Raw genomic sequence first — 24,829 nt, 5'->3', positions numbered from 1 at the left:
AGCGGCAGCGACCCTTTCCTCTGAGGGGACGGGAGAGGAGCAAGGAGGAAGGGAGTGGTTAATGTGTCGTCCCAAGCCTTAGCCTCCCAAAGACGGGTATGAGGTTCCGGACCGACGGCGATGGCTTCATTTTGGCCGGTCTCCGCAATTAACATCGGTCACGGTCGGAAGGTTAATAATAATGCCTACTTAGTCCGGTTTGCGTTTGCTCGTTCGGAAAAAGCATCGATGTTGGCTTAACCGTGCCGAAATTTCACACAACACACAAACACAAAAAGGCGGCTAAAACCCGATACCGGTGGGGACGGAAAACTCAATTTCCCGGAATTGCGTGAAAGTTAGAAGCACAATGAATTGCACCACTCTTTCGAACGCGATCATTAATTTCTCTGATGTCTGGTTCTGGCCCTTTTTTTCTGGGAGGATGGTGGTTGTTGTTCTTTATTATTTTTAGGTGTCATTATTGTTAAAAACAATGGCCTGTTCTGAAAATTTGGGAGGGCGTTTGGGGACGGATGGTTAAACCTCAGGAAAATAGTCACCTAATCGTCCTGCAGTAAACCGTTACCGTTACCACCATATCCTTGGTTTGACAACGACAAATAGTTTTTCCGAACCGAACTCCGACACAGTTGCTCAACAGTTTACGCAAGCCCTATCGGGCGCTTTGATCAATCAGGACAGGAGGTTGTGGAGTCGAACTGAGTCACTTACGAGTAACTATTAATTTTCCTTCCATTGCATGTTACACAAAAGGATAATGGTGGTAACGGTTGGTTTGTTTACTTTGTGCTGATGCGTTGAGGCGGCGTGTCCTCAGATTTCAATTACCCTTTGTACATATTTAATTTGTTTTACTTTTTCAATTGTTTTTTAGGGTTTATTAATTGTTCGTCCAAAGTCTTTTTTAAACCGCTTCTTAAATATGATTTAAATTTTGTGGAAAACGTTTCATTCTGTATCATGGGTAGCTCCAGTGTTGGGCGATTGGAAAGGTTCCCAACATTAAACCCCTTTCGTACAGAAATTAACCTCTGTGTGGAGGATGGGGCCATTTTCAGCCATGCGAACAAATTGTGCTTACGGAAAAACGATTCTTTACCGATCAGCACCTCGCCTTGTCCTGCCGCGTGCGCTTCATCTCTGCATCATCTGAAAGCTCCACACAGGACAACGTTGTTTGTCGTGCGAGAGAAAATGGCCGTGTGCAAAATAATGAAAAAATAATTATATTGATTTCAATTTTCATTATAATATGCAAATCGCCCGCATCCGGTAATGTTAGGGCTCTTGGGGGTCTCGAGTTTGGGGGTGTCGTTCGATCGAGTGCTGCTGCTGCTGTTGCTGCTGCTGCTGTATGCCTTTCCGTATGGGGGTTTTGTGAGGAGCGCTTAACTTGAACAATGTGCGTCCTTGCAGTGTTGTCGCCCGGACACTGTCGTCAGGCTTCCTCGACTCAAAACGGTCCGAAAAACGCACTTCCACCGAGGGAGCATTCTCGTCTACTCTCCGGTTGGTCCGGTAAACCACATCTAACCCGGCCATCCACTCACTGTCCGCGCCCGCACCGCTTTTCCCCTTCGTCTAATGAGCGATGGATAATGCTGCGAGGCTTTAATTAGAGTTTAATGCAAGAATAACATCCAATCCCCGGAACGGAACCACAGCAAAAGTGCCCCGGACGTGCTGCAGAAGAAGAACGCCGGACAGAAGTGGTCTATTCTGTGGCCGTAACACCACGGGCTTCGGTGATATTTTCCAACCATTAGCCGAGCTCGCTCCCACACCTGCTGAGTGTAGGTACTTCTATATGACCTGCGAAAGACAACACCGCCAACCCGGATGAAACGAGCGAGAAAATTAGTTCCTCCGGTAAAAAAAAACGGGAAACCCATTTTCGAGGACAATTTACTCGCGACACTTACGACACTGGCTCCCGTTCGTTCGGGGTGGCCGAGTTGCTCTTTTGAAACCCAGGCGAAACCAGGGCGTTCGAACGCGGACATCAAAGGAGGGTAGGCGGTCGGTGCGGGTAACCTTTTAGCGTCGTGATGGGTTTTCCTTGGGCATTAGAAACCTGGACAAACATGACATCCGGGCAAAGGTGTGTGTGATGCTTGCGGTGTGGATTTAATTTCACTCTTTCCGATATTTAAATGCAGCGTGATTAACGCTTCTTCACCGTTTGCTCAGTCACTGAGTCATGGTGTTCCTGTTGGTTTGGTTGTCACTTTGAGACTTTTGTTTTCCTTCTACATTTGCTATTTAGCAGAACCACTCGATTCTATTCATTGTGTGACACAGGGTAAGACCAGCCGATTGTGACGCGATTCTTATCTCGATTATCTCGTAATGACTGCTATGGTAAGTGGATGTGTTTAAGGCTCATTTAAAGACACCTTATCGTGTTTTGTTGAGAATGCCCTAAGAGCTCGTTTCCTACTAAATTAACACGAGGATATAATGGCAATTTGATGCCTGAATTGAAGTCCACGGTTCTAGTGACAATTGAATTGTTTGTTCTATTCATCTTAATTGATCTAATTGAAGCCATTTATTTTCTACACCTTTTTTATCGTAACTTACACAGAATCAAACTTAAAAGGCTTTAAAGCGGGTACTTGCCGAATCAAACAATCACATCACACAGGTTATTTATGCAATTTTCATTCCTGCCGCCTATCCTGTTCCGGCCACACTTATCGCACTGCACATAAAACTCAGGCACCGATTTATGGCATTCCGAAAGCTAGCAAGTGCCACAGTGCCTTAAAGTGTAGCCCATTTTACTTCCGCAAAATGCTCACTACAAACGGAAATTTATCATCGAAATGGTTGGCTTTTGGTTTATGGGAAAAGTTGCTCCCACCACCCAGCCCAGCCAGCACAAGGTCGGCAATCGATCGTTACTGTTGCAACTGTTTTCACAGCACCACACAGAGCAGGATAATTAAAAGCTTAAGCAGCATTTAAAAATGGCTCACGGGGTCATTAAATTTTCGGTAGGTATTTCTCGACTCACTCCATCCCGAGTTTGATGATCATAAAATTGAAGAAACATTTCGGCGTCGTACGTATTTCTACAATCCGTTTAAAAAGGGGCGATGAATTGTTCATCTCTGTAAGCCGACCATTTTGAGAGCGGTTTCCGTACTTCCGTACATTCCAACCCTTTTCGGTCGGCTGGTGACGGAAGAATGTAAAAATACATAAAACAAACCACTAACTAACACCGCACGACACGCGGGAAAAGGTAACCCGGTGCGGTACGGCACAGAAACTGTTGTAACTACTGTGCGATCGGGAATGCAGATTATCACGCTGCCCCGGAGATGTGTATTCGAGTGTGTGTGTGTGTGTGTGTGTGTGTGTGTGTGTGTGTGTGTGTGTGTGTGTGTGTGTGTATGTGTGTGTGTGTGTGAGAGAGAGAGAGAGAAATGGCTAAGGGGGCACGCTAAATCGCTAAACTTTCTCCGCACCATTTTGCGACAGTTTCAAGGCGTGTCACATAAACCTAACCGCCCTCCGGTGCTTGCCAGCCACCATTGGCTGCATCCAACGACTGCTCGTCGAGTCGCCGAGAGTGCAAAAGTCAATTCTAATTAATTTTATGATTTTATTAAGCCTCGGTTAACTTCTGCAACATTAACAACAACGGGTTGGGACAGCGATGGACAGGGAAAGTTTGAACTGTGGCAACTCCTGCTTCTTGCAGCCCGATTGCTACTATGAGGCAAAATTTAGCATCGTTCCTTGCCAGCCCTTTGCAGACATTCGGGAGCATTCGCTGCTGGAGGCAACCGTTTTAACGGCCAATCTATGTGTGAGTATGAGTTCATGTATTTGTGCCAAAGATGCGTAAGCTTCCACTCATTAAGTAGTGGCCAGGTTTTATCGCCGCCACAGGTAATACGATTACCAAAGTCATCACAAACAACGGCATCTGCTCGAGTAATTGTTGTGTGGCTTTTACTTTCTTATAACGCATCACAACCTGTCCTGAAGGACGTAAGGAATTATTGCTGTTTTTATTCATTCCTAAAGTAAATACGGTTGAACTGAAATAGACACATTTTATTGTACAAAAATGACTAAATTAGTAAATGCTTTTATTTAATTAATTGCATAGTTTCAGATGAATAATTTATGAAATATTAATTGTTGTTTAAAAATTCTTCAAAACAATACTTCTTATTTTATATGGAGTTTCTGTTTTTTCATCCAAAACCCATAAAAAAATATGCCAAAATGCATTAAAATGCAATTACTCCACATGGATTTTATTCACGCTCGCCTCTGTTTGCTTTGTCATACGAAAACGAGACGGTAGACCAGAAGAAATAAACTATAAATTAAATGAGCAAAACTTATGTTGGCCGCTTGGCAAGAAGGCACACACACACACAATAATGCAAAAAAAAAAGCGGAAACCCCTCCCACCCGTTGGGGGGAAAAATCTTACTTGAAGAAGGCGACCCACGGGTTGGGTGAAAGCAAAAAAAATACAATGAAATATTAATTATGTAAAGTAGCTTTCACAAGAATAAATTATTTGTACTTAATCAACGACGCTGCTCGGAATGACTCGGCAAACCTGACTGACCAGCGGTCGGTTTGGGACAGCGCCGGAAAAAAAGAGCATAAAAACAACAGAGAGATGGAAAGAGAAAGCAGCACTTCCTGTCCTTCAATGGTGGTGTACACGTCTGCCAGCAAGCTTTTCCCTCCTTTTTTTCGCTTTTCCCGCGATGACAAAAATGTATGTATAACCACGACGTCCTGGCGAATGACGAAAACGGATGTTGAAGAAGCGCACGTCGGACCGATTTTTGTTTTTATTTATTTTTTATCAATTTCTTTGTTCTCAATCGCACAACTTGCAGCAGTGACCAAACACCGGTGCGATGATAATGAGTAAATGAATTATTAGCAGTTGATGCTCACGTTGTTATTTTTTAAAATGTGTATTTTTTTAAAGTTCTTCCTTTGCAGTTCGCCCACGCTGTGGCACCCGAAACGACGATGGGTTCCATTAAACACAGGCTCAGATTTTAAAGCACTGCACAGCGTCCTTTTGCGCTTGCTGACCCACCTGACCTCGCTCGCCAACTTGGACAGGCGGACAGTGCGCTGACGTTTGTGGCTATTAACGTGTCAGCGTAAAAATATGGCTCACGGGCGTACCGAAACGCCCGGTTGTGCTTCGCTTCCATCCGTGGGTTTCATTTCCGAGGACGCACCGAACCGATGATTGGTTTTGCTGGGTTCCTACGGCGCCCGGCTCAAGTGGGCGGAATGGAGCTTGATTTCGTAGTTAAAATATTTAAAAATAATTGATTTATCGATTTATCGGTTCACTGCTTCACCACGATGCAAGAAGCATAAACCTGCGGAGAACGAAATCTCCCATCGATAGGTTCGCTGATTGCACCGCTCAAAGCTGCCAAACCATCGTGTTGGTGTGGTGCAGGAAATTGGCAAAATACGCTGGAAAATATAAAACTTTTGTAAAACAACACTGAAGGCCCCGGAATGATGGCACCATTTGCTTTGCTCCATTTCGTAAACTTTTTTCCCCTCAGCAAAACGATGCAAGTTTATCGGGCGCTGCGTTGGACATTTACTGCCCGTGTCTGTGTGTTACGTGTGTCGGTGAGGTAATTTAGTCTTTTAGGAGAAGTTTTGCCCATTGGCACCCTTGAAAGTACCTGAGATAATATATTTCTAAAGTTTCTGGTTGGATGGTTCGAGCACACTTGCGTGCTGTTTGGACTTCCAGCATCTAGCATAAGGAAATCCTTCAGGAGTGTGGGATGTTTATTAAGGATTTAGAATATATTCTGCCAGAAATTGGCGTATGAATCACAGTTTTTGTGTTTGTTTTGTTGTTTGCAGTTTTGCTAATCACAAAACCTCAAAGTGCTTGTTTTATTTTGTGCCACACCAAAAAACACTTACAATGTCTAAAGAGTATAACAAAGTCATTTTGCAATGCTAATTGAAGTACTTAAGGCGCTTCACTGTAGCGTTAAGTTGCACAACACAACACACGTGACATCTCGCCTGAATCTTTACAGTCTCTTAAACCAAGGCGCTTTATGCAATCTAATCAAAGGTTAGTTTTTCACCACCTTTGGAAATGATTAGCAGTAACTGTGCAAAGTACAGAGCTGTCCAACATCTTTTTATTTTAATGCAGACCAATTTCCGTTGTATAGAACGATTAAGTGCCTGCCAAGCTCAACAATCAATCGATCGATCGCAAATACGAGGCACGAAAGAAGGACCGTTTCTACTACTTTCGCATACACATGCCTCCGGGGATGTTGTTTCATGTTGATGCAGTTCTCCAAAGAACCTTCTGCGTGAGTGAGTGAGTGAGTGTGTGTGTGTGTGTGTGTGTGTGTGTGTGTTTTAGATGTCGAATCGACCTAGAGAACATTAGGCCTACGGGCTTTCCTACTGCGCAGAGCCTTGCGAAACTCTCAGGGAGCTTTGGCCCCGGGACTGTGCCGGGTACTAAATTATGTAAACGACTTCAGGAAAACTATTACCATTCCAAAATATGAAACATCCTACTTTTCGGCGAGGGCTCGAACGTAACGTTTGCCCTTGCCCGTGTTCGGTAAAATCCGAACCACCGAGAACCGAACTTGAAACACGGTTGCTATACAGAGGCAGAAGTTGGCCTCGTACAACCGGCAATCGATAAACATTTATCATCCCTTCGACCGTGTTCCGGTGGCAAACTTTCGGTACAGTTCGGTACTACCTCTCGACAACAACAGCCAACCAACTTCGATACACGCACCCCAACACACGGCACGAAACCTTGAAGAACTTGAATCTCACCCAAAACCCGTGGGATATAGCCCAGTGGCTTGCGGGTCTCTTCCATCGCTTCGAGGTTAGTGTGAGCTCTAAATCAGTCTTCTTCCTTCTCGCACCCAACCGGAAGCAAGCATCAACAAGCGTCTACACCCTTTTCCGCCCTTGGAGATCCAACAAATCTTAGCCGGATCTGCCAACCGAAAACGGCTCACTCACTCTGTATTGGCGAGAGAGAAAGAGAGAGAGAGAGGGAGAGGCATCATTGGGAAGTTGTTTTGCACACGTGGCAACGAATCGGGCGGGCTTGGTGAAAGTTTTCTGCGAAAAAGTTATCACTTTGTGTCAATATTCGCTACTGTCGATGGGGTACAAGGCAAAGCTACTGATGAGCGAAAGGATAAAGAGGTCCTTTATGCTGGATATGGCCGTGCATCGGCTACTCGTGATTGCACGTGTGTCACGATGGTACTTTTAGCCCAGGAACCCATCACACTGTGCGGCGGCGGAACCCTAATCTTTGTTGCTCGAGGACCTGCTGTACCGAAGCGTAGGATAGCCCTGGTTTGTTTGAACAGTAACACAGAGCGGGGGGAGTTCCTTTCTTGCTAGGCTGCTTGTACTGCAGGCAGCAGGGAAGTAAAGTCTCTGACAAGGTTGTTTACCAGCAGGCGCACCAGCCAAGGGGCTCAGAAGATGGCATCTTACCACCAAACACTGGGTGGAACGACGAAACACAACAGGAAAAAAAGGCAACACTGGAAGTAAAGCCCTGAACGACAAGTGCTGTCGCGTTCGGATAATGGCATCGATGGCGATTGGTGAAGTTAACAACCTAAATAATGGCAGTAACAGCAAACACCATTTCGCAGCTACAAAACAATTGATCGATAAATACGTGTGCAGGAACTTTATGTGTATCCGCACTCTCGGCAAGAAAGAATTACTCTGGCGGTGCTTGTACCGTTCTCAAGGATCGCTTGTTTGCGCTACTCGAGCCCCTGTCGCTGCAGAGTGCCTTTGCCCGGTAGTACCAAGTGCGCACTGTTAGGCCGCACTGTGTACCTACCCCCCTTTAGAACACACTAGACCCAACCCATGTCCCGCTGGAATATGTTTCTTGAAATGTAAAGTTTTCCAGCGAAGGCTAAAGAGGAGCGTTCCAACTTCGAGTACAAACCTCACATGCTTTTGCGATACAAGAGCACGCTAGTACCCGTTTGCCACAAAATGTCCCCGGAAACTTCTAGCCCTGGAATTACTCTATCTGACGGTGTAATGTATTGAGCGGTTCGAAACGGATGGAATGGATTCAACAAGAGTTTCATAGTTTCCCGCGCTCACACACACACCAGGTAAGCCCGTCACGGGCAGTTCCCTGCTCTCGGTGGAAGTTGTTCCACGGCAAACTTACGACCTATCAGCCGGTGGTACACGGAGAAGAAAATAAGAGTGCTCCAGCAGGGAACGATACAAGTGGGCACGTGTAGTACGGCGAAGCGCTCGTCTACGAGGAACCTTTCGAAACCATCGAAAGGTACTTCTGGGCTGGGTCGGTGGCTTTGTGCTTGAGTGGACTAAAACGCCAACATCAATAGTGATGGTGAGTAATCGCTAAGCTCCGGAGCTTTATAGTTCAACATGTAAGAGCACACTCTACACACGGGAGCTGAGGATCCTCGGTGCAGAAGCGTGAAGTACGGTGTACTACCACTCCGTGCGCTACGTACAAACCGGCGGGAGGATTGAACCTTTACGGACCGATGTGCGGAAGGGGAGAAGACATGTACGTCCGGGAACCAATATATTAACGAAGGCATATTTTATCCTTCCCAGACCAGCCAGGTAGCATGGATATTGCCCCAAAATCTGCCATTGTTGCGCGAGAGGAAAATGTGTCCATTTGCACTTTGAAGAAGATGTGCTGTTCGCCGCATCTAAACTGATGCGAAAACGAAAGGGACAAATAAATTCAATTCTTACCCTTTTTTTTCTTTTTTGGGGATAGACCGATGGGTTGTACATGTGCGTGAAAAGGGTCGATTCGGGGTATATTCATGAGTATGTGAGAATATTCCGTAATCTCTGCCAAAAAAAACCCTTTTTCAAGTTGTAAGTTCAACGTAGCCCTAGCTCGGGGTACTTTGGAGGTAGTTTCTGTGTGTTTGTGGGTGTACATGTACACAGGAAGTACTATCAACGATGAGTTTTTATTTTCCCTGGGAGAAAGAGAGCGCATGTTTGTTTTTTTTTTTTGGTGAATGGAAAACCAGCGAGTTACAGAATGGTATTTACCGTCCGTTCTTTGAAGTGAAGGCCACTTACGATCCTTTCCCATCCGGCCCATAACAGCGCTGAAGAACCAATTTTCCAGCAAAACCCCTTTCGGTGGAACGGACGGAAAAAAGGAGGATTGAAGGATTTGGATCAACATATGGCACACCCTAGCAAAAGGAGAACAAAAATGGAGCAACCATTCCTGCGCGCTAAGCATTCGGCACGGACCCGATGCACAGATTAGGGGTGTCTAACGAGGCACAAATTCTCCGCACACAGCAAGCCGACGGCACCAAAGCAAATCAAGCTGCCATAAATCTTTCACTCATTCACTGGCATCAATTTCCGATGCCGTTTTTTGGGAGCGCGTTTTTGATGACGCGCTTGCTGCCCGCACCTTCACGCTTTCTTTGCTGTTGGTTTGAAATAATCAAGCCTTCTCCCCTCCCGCGTGGGAATGCTGGTGCTGCAGAAAGAAAGCACCAGAACCCAAAACCCTCATTACACTCCTCCGTTCTCTTTCTTTCGCCGTATACATCAATCAAATGTGAAATTGTTTTGAAATCAGCTGTCGAACGTATTTTGATTTTCGTTCTTAGCGTAACTTCCAACCAACCAACTTTTTTCCTCGCCACCCGTACCCGGATAGAGGGCGCTCTGGGGGGTACCCGTGGGGTACTTAAGCCCGGGAGACATATGAACCGCGTCCATTACGTGGGTTTCACAAAGGGCTGGGTTTTGGGAAAACCACAACAAGCACCAGGCTGTTGTTGTGTGCCAGAAGTTTTGTAGATTTATGGCGTTCACCTTTTCCTGCGTTCGCCAGCTTCAGTTACCCTGGTCGTCTGTTCGACGAGAAAAGGCCAAAAGGGACTCATTATTTTTCGCATAACAAAACATCTCACTCGTTGGTGAAACCTGGCCGGTTGAAGGGATATTCGATACAGTAGAGAACGCAAACCTGGCCCTTGAAGTTACCAATACCTGTCGACTCACGGTGTAACTCATGTTTCATGAAGGTGAGATATGAAATGGCCTCACTCTCCTCCGAACCCGTTGCTCCTTCTGGCCGAGGATACATTTCAAAGACGTGCCTCAATCTATCCGCTTTTGCTGTGTGTGTGAGTGTGTGTGCCGTGTGGCTCATAAATGGTTAAAAGTAGCAGCACGTTGAAGGTGTTCTTACAATATCTTTTTCACCACAAAAAAAAAATCCAAGGCACCAAGAATCAACCTCTACTTACAGCATCCGAAGCCTTGAAGTTGGCTGGTGGGTTGGCGAAAGCCCAACCAGAAAAGGGCATATATTATCGTATATATTTTGTCACAGGAATGATCGATGGGTGGACTCTCTTTCCTTCGCGATGTAAACGTAAACCCAAAAAAGGAAAAGGCAATCAAGTCGTTCTCCGTAAAGCTCCAATAGGAAGCCTCATCCCCGCGGTTCGGTACACGTGTGGTGTGTGTGATTGTACAATAAATCATGCCAGGCTCTGCCGGGTTCCTATTTTTGCGCGTACACACCTGCTAGAAACACCACAGGCCGGGTACCAAAGCCGGTGATATCAGAGCTTTAACCTGACGTGTGTGGACTGGTTGCCATTTTTATTAGACTGTTGAACAGGGTTTTATTCTTTTGTAAGACTTTAAGGTTTCCTCGCAAAACAAAAATGGACATTATTGAGCTGAGTGCTTTTAATTGCCTACATTTAGGCGTCGCGTTCAAATCGACACCAGATTGTATCCATTGATCCAATTCATTCGTGTTAAATAAATAATTTACTATGTTTTTTTTCTCTCTTATCACCTTTTTTCTCTTCCGCAGAACGATACAAACTCTGTGCAAGACAACACCGAATGCCCGTAAGTATAATTACCATCAGTTTTCCTTCGATTCCTCCCACCGTGGAAAACTGCGTCGGTCTCTCCGTAGTCCGTTTCATCAATATTTTTTTCTCCCCATTCTGCTCGTGCCTAATGCCGTTGTCTTTGAAGGACGGGGGCGACCATTTACTTCTGCCGGTCACCACCATGACCATGGCTCATTAGAGAAAGAGAACGGTACCGGGCGCCATTATTATCTCAGCACCAATTTCTTCCTCCCGTGGCTCCTTCCTCATATCCTCAAAGAATGGCGAGCTGTACCGATACCAGTTCCTTATTTCGTGCAGAAAGAATGCTGGTTTGGCGAGTAGGGATGGGAGGACTTTGATCGGGTGAAAAACACATCGAGAAGAAAAATGGCGAACGGACAGCGAGATGGTGGAAACAAGCGACGAATATTAGCAAACAATCCGCACTGTCCATCGCTATTGTTCGAGGGAGGAGGAATGATTGGCTAAGGGGACCGGGAAGGTCTCTGGGATATTTCATCCGATCATTAAACGGTTCTGTTTGCCACCGCTCACTTCACCCTCCACTCGTACCCCAACCAAAAGGGGAGCGAAAGCCCCACCGTTTAGATGATAGAATGAAAAATCTGTTCCGGTGTCTTTTCGCTTCTTCTCTCGGGAGTAAGCTCGATTTGGTTCGCGAACGAGACAAATAAGACCAACTGGCTCGCTCATCCATTCCTCCGGGGTACTCCTTCGCCAAGGCGGAGACGCGTGAATGTGAAGGTTTCAAATTAATCGCCAGCATTAAATCATCGTCCATCGTTTTCGTTCAGCGAAGCGCAGCTAAATGAATCCTCATTAGATACATCGAAATATCTTATTTACGTTCGCCATTTGCTTTGCAAACCATTCCCTTTCCTTTGAGCTCTTCTCCCTTCCCACCGTCCTCTTATCAGTTCTCCACTGCTCCAGTGTTAGTCTTAACTTGGAGGCCGTGTTTTTTGTCTGTCTTCTCCGTTTAACGATAACGGGGTGTATTTATAATATTCCTGCACCAGGGTTCAGAAAACCCAGAACATGAGCTCTGGGCAAGTTTATCTGTGTGTGTATATGTCTTTCAATGGTGTCGTGTGTGTGTGTGTGTGTGTGTGTTGTGAGAGAAAAGATCTAGACAGTTGTATTGGCCTGCTTCCTCCATATTACGGTACAACCCTGTCCCTTACGTCCCATTTTGTCGTTTTAGCAATGTGTAGTGGAGTTTTCGTCCTTCCATTTGCAACTGAACTGTGTTTGTACTATTTGTCAAAACTCGCCTCTCGTCCCGCTCTGCTCCGTATCCCATCCGGAAACTCCAACTCCTTCCCGTAACAGTATCCCACCCATCCAGCCCATCTTCTAGTTCGTTCTGGTTCTTGTTCTCTTTCCGCCAACGTCCGGACCGGAGGACTAATTCTTTGCCCGGGTACTGGCGCCACCGGTGCTGTGTGTTTTTGTATGGCGTTTTGGGGCGTTCGCGGAGGGGATAAAACTTTTTCGTCACAATCATAATAATTATTTCTTCCGTACCCACCTCTTTCTTTCGTTCTTTCTTTCGCTGCTCATGCTACCATTTTTTTTCTTCTTCTTGTTTTTGTTTTGTTGCCTTCAGGAACTGTCAGCTGCTGCAACGAAACTGGCAGGACGAACGGCACCGGCACGCCCTGGAAAGCGCCCAGTTAACGGAGCAGATTAATTATCTGCAGGTAATTAGTTTCTTTTAAGGCTCATCGTTTCACTGCTTCTTTTTGTTCTTCCCTTCTCTCTCTCTCTCTCTCTCTCTCTCTCTCTCTCTCTCTCTCCTGCTGTTAGTGTGTTCTTTGTGTCCGGCAAAGCCCCCTTCCCTCAGCCTCGTGCTACAGCTTCACCAAAAGCGAGGCTATGGTTTTGTACGTTTTTATAGAACGAACGACTATCTCCTCCCCAGAGAGCACTCGCTATGGTAGCGATTTTAGGTTAGGAAAATTTATCATTTTTCTTCCCATTATCTTGACCAACGATTTCTTCTGCCAATGTGCAGTGCTCTGATACTGGTGTTAAGCTTTAGGGAAACGTAAAGAAAGCCAGTGCTTTCTTTGCCACTTGGTGCTTTTCCTACGGCTAGCATGGAACGCACTGCTAAAGCTTCAGTACCAGTAGCAACCCAACGGAATGGACACGCTTTTCGGTATGCTGCACAGGAGATTATGGTGCGGATTTTAACACGATACTATAAAATTTTATTTCACCCATGGCTTCTCCATGGTCGACCGAGGTACCATCGCCGTCGAATGGCGTTTGCGATCGACCGAACGACTATCGCACCTTTCTGCACACCCTCTCGTACTGAAGATAACGCTAGGCGAACGCTTAACTTAGCACAATTTATTCATTGTCCGATTATCTGCATCGCGATGGCTTATCTCTAAAGCCTGGGTTGAATCGAAGCGAAGCCTAGCCTAGCCTGTGATGCACACCACCGGGCTCAATGCAATCACTGTCGTCGCGCTCGTTGGACCCTTTTTTCTGTCTTTTTTTTTTCGTTGTTGTTGCTCCTTACCGGTAATAGGTTTGCAACAGTTCAGGCCGTCAGGAAAGGCTAGCGCAACTTTCAAGCTCATTTGTGCAGGGCAAAAGGGCGCGCTGCATTGAAATGGGCATGGGACCATAAATTAAACTAGCAACCATTAATGAAGTTTTGTGCGCGCGCGCTTACCTTTTACACCTTTTGTGCATAGTTTTGCGTTTGCATCGTTATTGCGTTTGCTGTCGAGGAATTGTTCCCCAAGCAGAGGTTTTGTGAATATGCAGAAGATGCTTAAGCTTCAAGGTTAGAGAAGGAGGGAGATCTTGTACCTTCTTGTACGATTTTTTGATTCCTTTCTGTATTTCTAGAATATTTGTGCTTACCTGGAACGATAGAGATTGAAAAAAAAAGAGTTGTATTAATAATTGGGCAGTGTAATTACAGAATTTAATCTTCAATACATGGCTAGTACAACATTCCTGCAAGAAACTTACACACACAACAAAAAAGCATTCAAAACCTTATGTAAAAAAGAGCACATATTCGTGGTGTTAGTCAGAAACAACTTCCATCGCGTTCGTAAGCGTAACCACCAACCAAGCTTTAGGCGGAAGTAAGTTCATCATCCGCGCGTGAACTTCAACCCCATCGTAAAACTCGTGAAGGAAATTAATTAATCAATGTTTCAATGTTGTTTCTAACCGTACTTAGTCCCCGGGCAGTATTACCGTCCCGTGGCGAATCCTTTTCGCGACCTTTTCGATACGGGTCCCGTGATGAATATGTGTTTTTCTCGTGGAGTCTTTTTTCCCTGGCTCTCGCTTGTGTTTTTGTTTTCCGACAGATTCTCGCACTCTTTTTACTGCTTTTTATCGCGCCTTTCATAAGGAAATTGGAAAAGTTTTATCGAACTCGCCCCGGAACCTGTGCCGAGGTTAATAAATGGTCGCAAAGTTGTGGGGAATGTGCTGGAACAAAAAAAGTGGAGCAACACACAACATCAAACATTTACTGTGGTGGTCTGTGCCTTTATGTGCCTGGTAATGTTGTAATTTTCCTGGAAATCCCACCAGTTCCGGGTTTTTGGTGTTGTAATGGTCACCTCACTGTACGAAAGCCGAATGATGATTGTAGTCCTAACCAGATCGACAATGGAAACTATTCAACGCTGACCTCATCGTTGTTCTATTTGCTTCAACCACTGTCTGCCTCGAGAGCACCCAACAACCGTGTTGCGTTTCGTAAATGTAAAACTGTCCATTCGTCCCAAGTACGGTGATTATTTTGCAGTTGTGCAGCAATTGTCTTGCGGTATGTTCTCTTCCGGACCATTTCTTCGGTACCGTTCCACCGCCGGCACACAGACTGATGGTAGACATTACACCATCCCATAAGAAAACAACAGTCCGGAGACAACTTGCACATACCCACACACACACACACACACACACACACAAAGATGGCGCTTGTTAGGACGCTCGTTGACATCGACCACATTCGTCGGTAATGCGCACCGGCAACCGCAGGACACGTTCGACTGATAAAACACACACATTGATTGATTGTAGTAATTACTCAGCCACGGCCGCAACACTTACCACTCGCAACACCTTCCCACCTACAGCAGTACAGTGGGATAAACAGGACACGTGCCGAAAGGCCGACGGTCACGCAATTACGTTGTCAAATAAGAAAGATCAGCAACCGGACCTGGACGTTCCAGACTTCCAAAACATTTGCGTGTGTGCAGACACACACCGGTGAAGGGTGAGATGTGAGGTAATTTTGTTTGTGGATACATTCATCCCCCTCACGTCCATTGCACCCCCGTCATTGGGCTGATCCTGATCCGCTCCCGGTGGTGGAGATGCTGAGTCAGTAACATATTTCCGGAGCCGCCAGGGCCACCGTTGTTGTCAATAAGACGCCAGATGGCGATAAATTTCTTGCACACGATAGGCCTAAGCGCACTAATCTCCTTTTCGGATGGCAAGCTTCCATGTGGGTCTTAATGTGTGTATTTGTGTTGGTAATGCGTACGTGCGGAATGAGCCTTCCCGGAACTGTTTCATTTCCACACGTTAATCACCCCCTATCGGAACGCGTTTGTTCAAATCCCTTTTGGCACAGCACAGCAGGGAGCCCGAGCGGTGGTCTGATCCCGTTTGCCCCATCTACCGACAGTCGATGTCGATCGTTCTCGGGTTCGTTATAGTCTTGTGCGTGCGTATGTGCGTATGTGTGTGTGTGTCGATAAACGGGGCAAGCGGAAACGCGTCGAATAATTATCACTTCCTTTTAATTACTAACCTATCGCTCGGTTGTCAAAGCTTGACGTTTGTGTGTATATTTTTACCTCCTTCCCTTGTGGTGTTGTGGGCTAACGAAGCTGGACTGTTTCATCTAAAAGCGTGCGCGTTTTTTTCCTATTTTCCACAGAAACAGCTCCGAGTGAACAACAAGGCCGAGCAAAGGATGGAAGAAGCGATGAAGGAACGATACCATTCCATGGAGCAAGATATTACGAAATTAAAGCTCGCGGTTGATGAGAAAAACCTTAAGCTTGTGTTGATTAACGATCTGAAGCGGAATCTGAAGGAAATGCAAAGCAAGCTGAAACGCGTCGACCAGGAGCGGGCTGAGATGGAAAAGCGTCTAATGGTGGCCCAGCTGGAGAACCAGAAGCTTGAGGTGGGTTAAAAAGTGGTTGCTATCAGTGTATTTTTTGTTCTGTTTTGTAAATGGAAAGTTTAATATTGAAAATGAACGTTCAATTTGCTGTCAGCCATTGTAAAGAAGCTTGACGGCTTTGTTACTGGGTTTAACGAGATATCCGAGTCATCCGAGCAGCACTTTCTCAATAGTAATGATGGGTACAACTTTTGTGAAAGACGAGATTTTCATCCCCCCCCCCCCCCTTCATTCAAGTTGAGTGGTTTAAACTTTCGCCGAATAAGAATATTTCAAGTGTCAAGTTTTTCGCGGAACGCGTTGACAATCATTGCTGACGAGCAGTTTGTTGAACCGCGTCGTTTTCGTTCAAGTGTCTTTGTGGCTGTCAAGTTAACACCTGAGACGATTAAAAGAACGAATGAATAATGGTTCACTTTCTCTTCTACTTGCAGTGTCTTTTCTTGGGAAACGCTTGATATCGCTCTCCCTCTCTCTTCTACTGCTCCTTAATGTTCTTCAACACTTGAAATAACACTATTCATCAATTTGATTGTATGTCTTTTGCTTGGTTTCAGCTTTTTTTGGACGCTCAAGCCTTGCACTTGCGAAAGGTGAAAAGCGAACTCGGCCACATTCACCGACTTTCCATCAAGCAGATAGAATTTCTGGACGAAGAGCCAACGGACGATGCACTGACGCTGGTCGATACGGGCAGTGTCACCATCGCACGTCATCGCCGTCATCCATCGCTGCATAATTATGCGCCAGCCGTACAGTCTTCAGAGTGCGATACCGATGCAACTCCCATTCAATCACATTCTTCCTCCCCTGGGATGCACCTGACGGACTACCACCGCACCGTTGCTCGACGAAACGAACCCAAGCACTCATCTTCGTCGAAATCGCCCAGAATCGTACTCGAGGCGTCTACGAAGCGAAAATCTCATTCCCGATCCAACACCACCTTCACGCCGGAGGAATCAATACCTTCGTTAGTAGCATCGGATTCGGATCGAGATAATGCAGATCGTGTACGGATGCGGAAAGCAGCATCTTCCGCGTCCACTGCGTCCTCCCGCACGGTGGTATCAGGCGATGACAATAGGAAGCATAACGAATGTGCGGACCACCTAGCAAGAATCAATCGTGCCGATCACGATGACAACCGCATCCGTCACCGTGCGAGCGTTTCGGATTACAACGCCGACGCCGGGTGCCAGAAGTTGACCGCGGTCTCAGACTCGGACGCTGTCGTGAAATGGCAGCGCGATGATAAAGAACGCCATCGCATTGCCTCCCGCAGTACGTCGAGAAGCTGTGCAACGGATGATACCGGCGATAAATATCGAGCGGAGTGTAGCGGTCGGCGCACAATGGCGACATACGACGATGACCAGCAGCAATTCGTCGTCGAGCTTGACGGTGAGTAGTATGGACGGACTATTTTGCGCTCGCTCGTACCGCTTTTTGTCTGCGTGTGTTTTTCGAGTCTGTAAGCTTACTTCCGTCACGATGCACACGGAAGTGGTTTTAAGGAGTGTGTTTTTTGTGATGTTTTCCGCTGCTCATCGTGTCAATCAAAATTGCTCACTACTGTGGAAGAATCATGATAGAAAGTGGGAGGTTTTTTTATATCTCGCTTCGCAATGAAATGAATCACTCCGTACACCGTCATCTGCTTTCGACGAGTGGAAACGTTCCCTTTATATCTGGTTTTTAATTTCGATAGCACCTCTTTGTTCGTGGTAGCACAATTTTTCAACGCTATAGTGCTGCTGCTGCAATCATGATAATTGCAGAATTTAATGAAGAGTTGACTGCCTTGGCTTGTGGACACACTCAGCAACCACAACACAAATGATGAAATGGGTGATTTTTTATTCATGCCATTATATATTATCTCTCGAGGATTGTTTTAATGCAAAGAGCAAATGTACAGAAACATGTTGCTTTTAATAGTGCAACTCGCTGTTATTATGAAGGCTTTACTTTGTGGCACTGTTTGGTCATGTTCGCGCACGATGCTGGAAATTTACACTCTATATCCCAGTTAAAACCACTCCAGCCGAGACACGCATTCCAACATGCAGGCGTCAGCTGCAACAAATCGTTTCCACTGCAACACCAGCAGGCTGAGTTAAACGAAATTTGTACTACATGTCGCACGGCCTGTTGACGCATACGTCACCAGGGTGACACGACTTCCTGTCACACTCCGGCCACTCGCCAACCGGGAGGACGCTTTAACAACATAAACAAAACCAATTCACATCAACCCATCAGCGCACAGCGACAACGAAATAGTGGCCCACGGTCGGCTGTCTTGTTTGTACGCACGGCGTTTGGCAAAAACTCATCAAACAATTTACTTTATTTATGAAATTAGCTGCCAAACTCGTTGGCTCGCACCGTGCTGCACATGATGGTGCAACAATTTGAACTCGTCCCTGTCGGGGGCTCAACCAAGCCACCCACTAATGCCCGTCGTGTGCTCGACCTTCGCCAACCGGGTATTTGGGATCGTGAATAATTCCTCCCCACCCGTATCGAGGTCGATCGATTGCAGTCGTTGTGCACGAGCACGATAAACAGCAATAAAAGCAGCAGCAACAGTAGTAACAGAAATGCAACTTTGTAGTTGCAGCCGGGCGCTTTTAATGGCATCAATAAATAATAGCACAAACGCACCCATGACATCACATGGCAAGTTTTGTGTTTGGCTTTTAGTTAGAGTTTACGGACGTACCACCATGGCCTCCATGGCCGCCTGGCCATGGTCCCGTCTTATGACCCGGAGCTTCTACGTTGTTGGAAAACTCATACGTGGCCATAACGTGGGCACTGTCGGGCAAGTACGAGAGTGCATGCATGGTACGTGCCTGGAAGGAATCACGACCCTGACCGTACACCGCCTCGACTCGGCGAGCATTCTCTCGTGGTTGGGTGTTTGGCTGTGTATAAATCATTGAGCACACAAATTTATCGTTTTCGAACACTAATGTTTCATTAATTATGCTACTTTGGAAAAGCTTTTCGGTGGTTGCCGCTCCTTTCTTCGGGCGGGAGTTTTGGTTTGGTGCTTCGATTAATGAGCGCCGCGCGTGTTTTCTTTTTATTGGAAATACGTTTGTCGTGTGTGCTAATTGATAGTGATTGGGTGGGAGGGGAGGGGGTTGAGGGGATATAGATGCGAGATTTTGCGTTCACCATTTTGCATTGATTGCGTAGTGTTGACAGCGCGTTGATATTATCCTGATCGCGGCACCAATCTTATTTGTGCAATATTAAATGCATTTTTAATCGAATCTGAAAAGAGCAATTTTCAGGCGTGATGTGTGTTGCTTTTTTATATGAAATAGATTCAGAATTTTATCATGTCATATTTTCATAAAAAAATTTAAAAATATTACAAAACACCAGGCGCCTCCATCGAACGGGTGAAAACTTTGCTCCACATAATTGGATTCATTTACCGCGGTATATGTTCCACGAACTGTTTAAAAGTCAAGCCATGTGTTTCATCCATGCATATCTGCTCGTGTGCTTACAAGACATAGATGAATTATTTAATTTGCAGCATGCCACTCGCACCATCGCCGAAACTCACCCACGATCGTGTGCTTTTGGCTTGGATCATCCCACCGGAGGCTCATTCGCTGCGAGCATTATACGTCGAACAATGGACGCTGGCTGGTGCCAATGGTTTTGGAATATGGCTGAACATTTTCCCGGCGCAAACCTACTGCAAAGCAGCAGCAGCAGCAGCAGCAGCAGCTTTTCGTTCTTCCCGTGTGCTCATGTTTGCGTGCTTAATCGAAATGCTTCGCTAACCTTTTCAACGAACCAGCTCCCGCCGGGAGTATAGTTTCTTATTTATCCGGGTTTTTCTCTTCCTATCTCACGCACACAACCAACGCCACGCATACATACAAAATAGCAACTTTGTACGTGTGAAAACACGCCCGTCAGGGATGTACGCGTACTTTCACACACGCGTAGCATCGTGCGAAGAAGTAAAGGATGGGAGGGAGGTGAAGGGAGACCGTTGGTGAGAAGAAGAGAAGCCTTCCATAGTGTGTTCGCCAGTATGGAAGAACTTCAAAAAATAAAGCATATCAACCGTTTGATTTGCCTCAAGGAGAACACAACATTTTGTGCAAAAACCATCGTGTTTGCTGTGTTTGGTGCAAGTTTAACTACAACATACTGCCGTACATACATCCACACAACCGGTCACACATACACACATTTAGACTTTGCCGGCTACGCAAGGGAGAGCTACAGCGAAACAATGATCGATCAAATAATCTCCGTTCCGAATCGCTCATGAATATTCAGTACCGTCGCTTCCGATATGATTTCCTACCATGTTGCCCTTCCTGGTCGCCCATCGGACTGTAGGCCGCCTACCATAGAAGCTAAGCCGTGGCAACCTGCAACCAGCCAGCAACGCATCGATGGAATCGTCCTCATCGATCGAAAACCCGACCGCGGCGCTACATTGTAGTTAAAGGTTCGGTTTTCCACAACCTCCGTAAGACGACTGTGCCCTAAAGGCGTACAATGCGGCTGAGGACAATCCAACGGTAATCGGAAATGACCATGTCGTTCTCGGATTGCTTGGTTGCTAATTACGATTGAAAGGCAATCCTCAAACGAAAGCACTGTTTAAACCGTTTGTAAGGACCTGGTAGAGTTTTTTTCTGTAAGCACCTGGAGTCCGAAAATTCCAAGAAACAAGCTACAAACATTAAAGGAATCCCGTGTTTCAAACATGGTGCTGCGGCTCGAGCTGAACATCTAACCCTTGAATTCTGCACGCCTTTCCATGGAACGCCTGGACACTGATCCTTTGTTGCGAATTGATTGTGTGCATTCGGACGTTTCTTTGTCCGTAGTTTCGTTCTTCTCTCTCTCTCTCTCTCTCTCTCTCTCTCGCTCTCTCTCTCGCTCTACATCTTTTGGCTGCGAATTGTGCACGGCGAACAATGAAGCATCGGAAATGCACAACGAGTGCCTGCCAAACCGGTTGTGAATATTCGATAAATGGGCAAACAGGAGGTGTAGGCAGACCGACACGGGCGGAGGTCCGCTCGTTCGGTCTATGATGGTCGTTTGTACCAGCATTTTGTTTTGTACCGGTTGGGAGTTCAAACACTCGACCACTTGGTGCACGGCCATGTGAACCGATAATGGAGGTAATGTGCATCGACTGTTCGCCTGTTTGGCAAACGCCGACGATATCAGCGATGTATTTGTGCTTTTGGATGGGGTTGAAACATAAATTTCCACAACTGAAGCGAAAGAAGTGAATGGCCAGTGGGAGTGAGGGTGGGAAGAAACCGTTTGCTGGAAATTTTCCACCCACTGATAGATCCCTTTTTTTTCTCGGAATATTTAACTTTCCAGCAGTTGGATTGCGTTCACACACAATGCGAGTAGCTATTCAGCAGCTTTCGATTGTGGGCAATGCACTATTTAGCTCTTTCCTACTATTTTACGTTCAGTGTGTGGATGGACAGTGCGTGATAAAATGCTACGATATTTTGTGCATTCAAAAGGAGAATCGAAATTTTCGTATTAAATCCTGATCCAATAAAGCAATAAAGCAATAAACAATGTATTCGAGTTTATTGCTAACTGGAAATAAATTAAATTGTTTTGCTCCATTTTAAAATTAATATTTGGTAGTCATCTGCTACTGTTTTAAAATTACATTGCATTTACCTTGAAAAATTAAAAATTAAACGTACATTTTACAAAACACCAGGCGTCTCCATTGAAGGAAAATACATATTTGATAGTTAGAAGGTCACCATTTTCATGATCTTTTTTTTCGTCCGCACTGTAACACAAAATCATCCTACACAATACCAGTTAGCTGTACTGGCAAAAATGGAATCACACAACCCGAAAAAGTCATTCTTTGTGAGCCAACCGTGTGTGCAATTGCGCTTGAAGCTTTCGTGTGTATTTATGCATGTATTTTTGTAAGCATAAATGGGCGGAATATCTCCCGTTGTTAGCTTCAGTTCCGCATTGCTTTGTTTTCACCCGCTGAGTATGTGATTACAGTTTCGCGTTGATTAGACCAGGTTTCCTCCACTGCCGTGTTTCCCTGGCGCGGGTTAGAGTGGTTGAGAAAATCCACTAACCACCACAGCTATATGGCTACAAACACATATTGATTTCGAATGCAATCTGGTCTACAGATTTGGCACCAGCGAATGTGTTCTCACTGCTTTCATGTAACCGAAGCCGAATACCAATCACCAATCAATCTCGACCGGGAGGATCAAATTGGACATTCTGTGGGTCCACTTTTCATGGCACGTAATTATTGACATTCCACATTGAACCGAAACGACTCGACGTTAATCTCAGTCCCCAGTAGAAGCCAATCCTTCAAAATGCCTCAATCTCTGGATGCTTTTATCCGATGGCTATCATTTCTCTAATCACCTGTCCTATGGTTCACCTGGCGCTGTGCAACGGTAAAGCCCATTTTCCGACCCGAAAGCCTAACGATGGTGCCGACCACACCAAGCGTTTGCGATCGTATCGTTTTGTCGGGAATCAAATTCCAATCCACCGTGCCACCATGTCCCGGACAATTTCTGTTCGTTTCGTGCCACAAAAACACACTCCCTGTTTTTCCCCCTTTTTTCTTTTTGCTCCCAAAGCGTTCATTTCGAGTTTCGAGCGGGGAAAGCCGGAAAAGAATGCTACCAAGGCGAGGAAAGGGAGGAAACCGCAATAATCTAAAAGAGGGTAACAGCCACTCCATCAGCGACAGACTTAACCGAAAGTCTTGGCAAGCCTTCAAACCGATAATAAAGCAATCTTACCAGGCCGCAATCAGCCCCAAAAAAGGGTGGGCCATTTTCCGACCATCTTTCACTCTTTCATCCCTCCAGCCAGCGAGAAAAAGTGATTGTGACACTTTGCGAGGCATCGAGATCCAGATCGGACACGCGCGCAACTCCCGAAACGACTACGAGCGGAAAGTGCCCTTTAATGTGAACACCGCGACGTTCGCTTGACGCAAACGGCTTGACAGCTATGGTCTCTCGGTATCCTTTTGATAGTGATTGTGGTTGCCACCGGGTGTGTGTTGCTACTGCACCCGGGTTCGGTTATATGAGTGGTCATGATTTGCATACGAAACCCATTTGCCAGCGTCAGGTCGTTTTCGATGGGCGATAATCATCAACCTGCCCAACCCATTTCCCGTACATCAGTGGGACTAGAGTTGATGAAACTGGGAAGCAGCGTCACGCGGAGAAGGGTTTGAGTGAAACGAGGAAATGATAATGATAAAGATAAAGTGTGCAGCTGCGAATCGAAGGAAGGAAGCGACAAATGAGATTGTGGGCGGAAGCATGTCCGCATGCGGTCTTGATACAACATCGGCCTGCAAATGATTTTTCTTCTTAAAATGGTGGTCCCTTTCTTCCGGTGTCTTGTAGTTTTTGGGTATTTTATCGTAATTCAATTCCAAAATGCTTTTTGTGTTACTTTTCTACATCATCTTCGATGTGACAAATCGAATTTTGATGGCCGAAAGAGTTTAAATTTTCTTTTTTAATTCTTGTGTCTCGTTAGTTTATTTATTCGGCTACTTAAAACGATTCTTATTTCGTTTTAGTTTGCAAATGTATTATCCTTTGACTTTTCTATGTACAACCAGTTATATCGTTTTGAATATTATTTGTTATATTTAACCATCTGCCATGTGAAACCAAGTTTTCTGTTTTTTATCATCGTTGTTAAAAAAATTAATTACAAAATGAAGTCAAAAGCCAAAATAATCCACTTTTATGACCGACATTAACTTAAGCATGAAAATTTCAAATAAGTAAAACATCAAATTGCTTCCAGAACGGTCGAGAAGCAGTCGGTAGGGAGAAAATACTTATCCTTTACCGTTTTATTACTTTTAACCTTTCATAAATCTTAAACTTTGCTTACCAATCCAACGTTTTCAATTGCGCATAAAAGCAGGATAGGAAAACAAGCACTCACACACAAACACACATTCTGGATGAGCGAACCGAAGCAAAGCAGAAGGATTGAAACCACCCGTAAACCACCGAAAGGAGAAACAATTTGCACATTTTTTACTGCGAAACAACTTCCGGTGGCGTATTACTTTGAAAAGCAAGAAAAAAAAGAGAAAAAGAGGAAACAAACCACAGGAAACACGGCCCAATCCTTATCCTCTTTCCAACCTCCACATCCGCTTAAGACGTGTTGGCCATGTATTTGTGCCGTTAAAACGATCTTCCGTTCCCCTTGTGACCGCGTGTTTCAAATGTTGTTTACACCGATTCGTCTCCCGAAAATGGATGGCAGCGATGGCAGCAGGATCAATCCTTCCAAATTCCTTCCATGTGCAAACGACGGCAACAACAACGCCCGGGTTCAGCTCGTGAGCAAACTTCGTGCGAAAGGATTTCGATTCGCCGAAAAGGTAATTTCCTCAATTGAAGCCGAAAGCTCCAAATCTTCATTTTTCACAAAGACAACTCACCCCTGTCGTACCTACCTTGCCGCGTGTGTGCGTTACCAGCCAAGCACACACAGTCACAACTCACCAGCATTCATCCGGCATCATTATCATTATCATCAGAGGATGCTTCCCCGTTTCACCACCCATTACTACCCGCAGGGG

At 45.6% G+C, this 24,829-nt stretch overlaps 2 protein-coding genes across 4 annotated transcripts in view; both read left to right on the top strand.

Moving 5' to 3' along the window:
• LOC126561391 (homeodomain-interacting protein kinase 1) overlaps nt 1–11,000 on the top strand; it is a 199,835-nt gene extending 188,835 nt beyond the window's left edge. For all 3 annotated transcript variants that reach the window (XM_050217505.1, XM_050217503.1, XM_050217504.1), the window contains one exon: nt 10,989–11,000. The gene's annotated coding sequence lies outside the window, so the exon portion shown is untranslated. The remainder of the gene's footprint in view (nt 1–10,988) is intronic.
• LOC126561800 (uncharacterized) overlaps nt 1–24,829 on the top strand; it is a 39,681-nt gene that overhangs the window by 1,820 nt on the left and 13,032 nt on the right. The window contains exons 2-5 of the mRNA XM_050218124.1: nt 10,931–10,968; nt 12,589–12,682; nt 15,922–16,173; nt 16,731–17,577. Of these exons, the coding sequence (XP_050074081.1) occupies nt 10,931–10,968; nt 12,589–12,682; nt 15,922–16,173; nt 16,731–17,577 (1,231 nt within the window). The remainder of the gene's footprint in view (nt 1–10,930; nt 10,969–12,588; nt 12,683–15,921; nt 16,174–16,730; nt 17,578–24,829) is intronic.

The sequence above is a fragment of the Anopheles maculipalpis genome, chromosome 3RL, assembly GCF_943734695.1.
Source record: "Anopheles maculipalpis chromosome 3RL, idAnoMacuDA_375_x, whole genome shotgun sequence".
In the NCBI taxonomy this organism is placed as follows: Eukaryota; Metazoa; Arthropoda; class Insecta; order Diptera; family Culicidae; genus Anopheles; species Anopheles maculipalpis.
The sequence above is the reverse complement of the archived record's forward strand: the minus strand, read 5'-3'. Positions and strand labels throughout refer to the sequence as shown.